The 6,648-nt window shown below is 33.1% G+C and overlaps 1 protein-coding gene across 18 annotated transcripts in view; it reads left to right on the plus strand.

Annotated features, from left to right (window-relative positions):
• The window catches only part of PPIP5K2 (diphosphoinositol pentakisphosphate kinase 2), a 70,260-nt gene extending 64,084 nt beyond the window's left edge, over positions 1-6,176 (plus strand). For all 18 annotated transcript variants that reach the window (XM_073888750.1, XM_073888757.1, XM_073888763.1 and 15 more), the window contains one exon: positions 4,471-6,176. In XM_073888750.1, the coding sequence (XP_073744851.1) occupies positions 4,471-4,583 (113 nt within the window). In that variant the 3' untranslated portion in view covers positions 4,584-6,176. The remainder of the gene's footprint in view (positions 1-4,470) is intronic.
• Positions 6,177-6,648: the final 472 nt, after the last annotated feature.

Here is a 6,648-nt window from a genome sequence, read left to right on the forward strand (position 1 = left end):
ATAATTTATTTAGAGTTGTTGAATTCAATTTGACTTTTGAGGATTTGGGGCACCTGCATTTGTGAAAGATAACAGTTGGTCTGTAGTTGTTGTTTTTATTTGTTTGTTTTGTTTGTTTTCTTGTTTTTTGTTTTTGTAATGTCTTTTAGATTTTGGTATCAGGTTGATGCTGGCTTCATAAAATGATTTGGGAAATATTTCTTCCTCTTTCTCTTTTCTGAATGAGTTTTCGTAAGATAGGTATTTCTTAAATTTTGATAGAATTAATTTTTTGTTTCATTTTAGTGATGGCTTTGATAACTTGTATTTTTCAAGGAATTTGTTCATTTTATCTTAGTGGTCGACTTTCTGGTTACTTTATTATCCTTTTAATGACTGTGGTAATAACTTCCATTATTTATGATACTGATAATTTGTGTTGTGGGTTTTTTCCTTCATTACTCTCACTAGGGAATTATCCATTCTGTTGGTGTTCTCAAAGAGCTAGATTTTAGCTGTTTGTTTTATATTTCATTGATTTCTGCTCTTTAATATTTTCTTCCTTCACTTATTTTGGATTTACTTTTATCCTCTGTAGTTTCTTAAATCACTTTTTGTTAGACATTTCTTCTCTTGTTATATAAACATTTAAAGCTATAAGTTTTCCTCTTTTAGCTACATTTCACAAAAGTTAAATTTTATTTTCATTCTCATTCAGTTAAAAATATTTTCTAATTCACATTGTGATTTATTCCTTGAGTCATGGAGTATTTAGAAACATATTGGTTAATTTCCAAATATTTGGGGGTGGGGATGTGAATATCTTGTTACTAATTCCTTGTTTCATTGCATCGCAATTACAAAACATTCACTGTTTTGTAACATACACTGAGTGCAGTCTTTTACATGTGAAACTTTTTTTTTTTAAAGATTTTATTTATTTATTTGAGAGAGAGAATGAGATAGAGAGAGAGCACGAGAGGGAAGAGGGTCAGAGGGAGAAGCAGACTCCCTGCTGAGCAGGGAGCCCGATGCGGGACTCAATCCCGGGACTCCAGGATCATGACCTGAGCCGAAGGCAGTTGCTTAACCAACTGAGCCACCCAGGCGCCCCTACATGTGAAACTTTTTTTTATGGCTTACCATTTGGACTTGGTACATCTTAAGTGTACCAAGAGCACTAAAAAAGAAATTTTATTCCATAGTTCATTGGTATCATGTTCTATCAGTACCCATTAGGTCAGAATTGCTGATAATCTTATTCAGATCTTCTGTGTCTTTACCATTTTGAGGGGTGGGGACATGTGCATGGGAGGAGAGGTTCTCATTATTGTATCAGTTGCTTAGAGAGCACTTTCCACGCACAACTGTGGAGTTGTCTGTTTCTACCTTAAATTCAGTCAGCTTTTTTTCTGTGCTTTGAAGCTTTTTTATTACGTACATATATATTTCATATGCCTTCCTAATGTATTGACCCATTTATCATCATGAAATGTCCCTCTGATTCCTAGGAATGCTTTGTCTTAAAGTTTATTTAATCTGTTGTGAATTTTGCTACTTCACATTTCTTATGCCTACTGTATGCATGGAGTATTTTTCCAAACAATCTGTGTCTTCATATTTAAGGGATATTTTTTTCGTAGGCAATATACATTTGGCTTTTTAAAAAACCCATTCTAACAATATCTACCTTATAGTTGCAATGTTTACAGTTCATTAACATTGTAATTATTGATATGGTTGGGTTAAATCTACTATTTTATTGTATTTTCTGTTTATACCTTCTGATTGTTATTCTTTTATTCTTTTCTTCCTTGTTTTATATTTTTATGTTTTATATATTTATACTGATATATTTATATATCAGTATTTTTTAGTATTTTAACTTACCTATTAGCTTGTTAGCTTTATCTTTTTGCATTATTCTTTTATTGGTGGCTGTAAATACACATTTTTCACTTTTCATGGTCTACCTGGAGATAATTTTATACTCAAAATGTGGAAGCCTTGCAACTATAGGTTCATTTACCTTCCTTTCCTCCCATCCTTAACACATAGTTATCCATGTGTGTTACTTCCACATATATTATAAAGGCTACAATACAGTGTTAGAATATTTGCTTTAAACAGTCATATGTATTTTAAAGAAATTAAGAAGAGAAAAAGTCTTTTATTTATCCACACGTAGCCATCAGTTTTTATTCCTTTTCCTAAGTCTTTGTTTCCATGTGGTTTTATTCGCGTTCAACCTGAATCTTTTTAGCATTTCTTATACTGCAGGTCTGTTAGTATTTAAAAAAGTATTTCTTTTACCTTCATTCTTGAAAAGAAGTTTTGCTGGATAGACATAATTCTAGGAAGAAAGTTTTTTTTGTTTTGTTTTTTTCCCACCTGTTCCCGTTTTCTGGTTCCCATTGTTTCTGATAAGAAGTCTTTGTTAATTGAATTGTTCCATGTATGCAGTGGGTTAATGAATTATTTTTTTCTGCCTGCTTTCAATATTTTCCCTTTATCTTTGACTCTCAGCAGTTTGACTATGGCAAGCCTGCCTAGGACTTTTTTTTTTTTTTTAATAATCTAGATTGATGTTCACTTTTTCCTCTCCATTCTGCTGTTAACCTACCTAGTGGATTTTTATTCTTTAGTTTTAGACACTTTTTGATTCTTTTAATTTTTTCTCTTCAGAGATTTCCTATATTCTTATTCATTATAAGCAATCTTTTCCTTTGTTCTTGAGTATAGTTAAAATACTTGCTTTAAAAATCTTGTGTAACTAATCTGGCTGATCTCAGGATTGGTCTCTATCAGTTTATCCATTTTCAAGAAGAAGGATGTTTTCCTGTTTCTTCATACATTGAGTAATTTTGGATTGTATCCTAGACATTATGAATGAGATGTTGTATAAAGTCCAAACTGTTATTTTTGTTATATTTCTCCCAAGAGTATTGAGTTGTTTGGGTTCTTTTCAAGCAAAGAGTTAACCTTGGCTAAACTCAGATTGCAAAACTGTGTCCCCTCAAGTCATTGGCAGCTCACATTTCACTTCATTTCTTTTAGCCTCAGCTGGACTTCTTGGAGCTTACCCTGCTCATGACATAAATGTGATCAAGTTTATACAAAGAATTGGGGGCTTTCCCTTTCTGGGATCTCCCACCTGACTTCCAGCAGCTATAGTTGCTCCAATACTTATCTTCTGGTTCTTCATGCTACTAAGAATGAGTTCTATGTTGGGAGTTTTAGTCATTGCACATGGTTCAGACTGGATACTCTGGATACTGTCCTTAGGCCAAAAGCTTTCTTTTTTTTTTTTTTGAGAGAAACAGCTTGTGAGCCCTGAGCGGGGTCAGGGGGAGGGTGAGTAGAACAGAGGGGCAAAGGGAGAGGGAGAGAGAGAATCCCAAGCAGGCTCCACACCCAGAGCAATGTGGTCACAACCCTGAGATCATGGCCAGAGCTGAAATCAAGAGTCATACACTCAACTGACTGAGCCACCCAGGCACCCCATTTTTTTAAGGCCAAAAACTTTTTAAAAACTGTGTGTGTTGGGGGGACTCAACATGAGTTCCCTTCCTCCAAGTGTTGATTTTATTCCAGTATTCGCCTGCTTTTGTTTACTCTTCAGTGTCTTCAAATAGTTGTTTTTCATATTTTATCCGAAGTTTATACTTGTTATCTGTAGGAGAATTGGTCTGACAGAAACTTCCCATCCATACTGGAAGTGGAATCTGGCTTAGAATAATTTTTTAGTAACTCATTAGGGCTTGATTTGGGTTTGGATATAGAAGGATGATTTCTAAGTGAAGAATGTTTATAGTCTTCTAACCTTCGGAATTTTTATTTTTTTTTTTAAAGATTTTATTTATTTATTTGACAGCTCACAAGCGGAGAGGAGAGGGAGAAGCAGACTCCCCACTGAGCAATGAGCCCGATGTGGGTCTCGATCCCAGGACCCTGAGATCATGACCTGAGCCGAAGGCAGATGCTTAACCGACCAAGCCACTCAGGCACCCCACCTTCAGACTTTTTAAATAGTGGTGACATAAGAGATAGAGTAGAAAGTAGATGTTTATAGGGAAATGATGAGTTCAGTTTAAAACATATTATGTTTCCTGTCAGTTATCTATACAGAGATTTCTAGTACGATATACAGGGTATACAAATCTTGAAGTAAGGGAAAAGACCCAGAACAGAAGTGCACATTTGAAGATTGTTAGCACAATAGACGGTAGTTAAAAATGATGAATAAATTAGTTTTCCAGGAAGAACCTAGAGTGAAAAGAGAAATTTGTTTTGTGGACCCAGCCCATTGACATTACTTTTTTGTATTGGTGTTGAATTCTAAAAAGTTAAAAGGTTAAAAATGCTCTATTGAGTGTTTACAATGTTTCATTTATATCACAATTAAAATTAATTATTTTGTGACTTAGCAGTATTATTTGAACATGAATTGCTTGTGAAAATCTAAGCAATAGTTTTTCTCTTTTTGTATAGCTACCAGCGGACCTTCTAATGCAGTTGTTCCTAATACCTCATCTCGAAAAAAGAATATAACTAACAAAACAGAAATGCATGAACACAAAAAAACCACAGGGAAAAAGAAATGAAATCTTAGCAGAAGCTGGAACTCCTTAAATATATAAAAATCACGTAAAAGGACACATAATAAACCTGGGCTGAAAACTGTCAAAGCAAGTAGTTTATGTTTCTCCTTATACATCTCTGAATTCATTTTAAAATATGTTAAATCTAGAGAGTTCATCATATATATTCAGGTAAGGAACTTTTCTCATGATCTTGAAATGTTTAAGACAATGTTCATTAACATTTTATGAGCAACAAAAGTTATGGTGAGGAAGGTCTGTCATTCTTAATGTTATGTTTACCATGTGCCCTTGGTAAAGACAAGGACAGAAAAGCCCAGCTAGCTTGTACCAGTGTCACATCAATAATGCTGTTTACTCAAGAATCTGTGAGGTGACCTCTATATACACTTTCATTTTCATGAGATTTTATCTTAGCTGTAAAACCTATAGCTTGGGTTAGAATTTGGCAGTCAGGATTGCTGATTGCAGATTTTTTAAGTGTATTTCCAAAGAGATTTCATTGATCATTTAGATTAGAAACTTTTCCCCCCAATTGTTAGAATTACAGATATGCTGCAATATTTAATAACTGGAGTATTAGCATATGGGTTATTTTTTCAATATGTGCTTTGAGTTTTTTTATTGTGTGTTATTTAAAATATTACATATACAGCTGGGATAACTACACCTTTATGTACATAAATTTCTATATTAATTTGTAGAAAACACTTTCTTTATATATTTCCTTACCATAAGGTGCTTTTGCTCATCAGGAAACTTTTGCTTCATGTGTTGGGAAGAAAGACAGCTTTAGATTATTTTTTTTTAAGAGATATAGTTGACAAGTTTATAAATGTTACACTTATTTTCAGAGTTCTTTTTAGATCTAAGGAAATCAGTTCAGAAATGGATATCATCAATGTGAGAAGAATGTCTGAATTCTGTAGTTAGTAGATGTATAGCACCTCTTTTTTTAGCATTTCCATTCTTATCTCTAGTGTATCAGTTGATCTCACAAAGAAAGCTTAAAGATTGAACATTTGCTCTTTTCAAATGATTAGATTTTGAAAGGATATTGAGATCATTGTTTTGTGATTTCATCTGTGATGTGAAAAAATATTTATTATCCTTGGTGCTTTTTACCCCCTAATGCACAAATAATTAGAAACTACTTGAAATGACTTAAACTGTAAACCAAACAGTACAACCTGATAAGAATCCCATGCATTGCCAGTCAGGTCACTTAAATTGCTAAAACTTTAGTTTGAAGCTTATGTTTAGGCAATTACTGAATTCTCATATGAACACAACTATTAAAATTCTTCATGAGACTCTCCTAACTTTAGATCATTATCTAAGAATTGACTTTTAGAAAATAAGCGTATTATGTGTTAGTTTTGTAAAAGTACCAGATGCAAAAGTCACGAATATATACAATTATATAAGTTTATATACTTCATGTGAATGTAATTGTATTATGTGGAGACATGTCTTTTAAACAATTCAATGTACCTAGGCTTTCTGTATGTGAAAATGTTAATGTACTCGGTGTGGGAGTAAGAAACTACTTTTATTTTTTAAGTGAAACTGAATTAAAATATTTTATTTCCAGAATCAGAGAGTGACTTATATGGCAAATCATTTTTTATTCCTGTTCTTTATCTCTTTCCTTTTCACTTTCAAAGTAGAAATAAATGAAGAAAACTATTTGAGTATTAAACAGTGCTATCTTAGATATGAAATAAAACTTACTGTTGGCCGTACACATTGCAATATATTTCCTAGACATTAACTAGAAAAGTTCAACCAGCTCACTTTTTCCATTGTTATACAAGAGCTATGATTTCACTGTAGTTACTAAACTCAGTAATATTTTTGTGTAGACTGGACAGTCTGATTTGAAAGAATCTTTGAGTCATTTTCTAAAACGGCAAAAAGACTTATAGAGAAGAGCAAGAAATTATAGTTATCACTGTTTAGTGGAAGTTTGACTGAACCATCTGTTTCCCACATGCTTCTGTCCCTGGAAGGTGTATTTTTCGTTTGTTTTAAATACTGGAAGACACTGCTTCTCGCAGTCTAATCC

Source organism: Callorhinus ursinus, unplaced genomic scaffold, assembly GCF_003265705.2.
Source record: "Callorhinus ursinus isolate GAN/ISIS: 27379988/994484 unplaced genomic scaffold, GSC_fseal_2.0 scaffold3, whole genome shotgun sequence".
Taxonomy (NCBI): domain Eukaryota; kingdom Metazoa; phylum Chordata; class Mammalia; order Carnivora; family Otariidae; genus Callorhinus; species Callorhinus ursinus.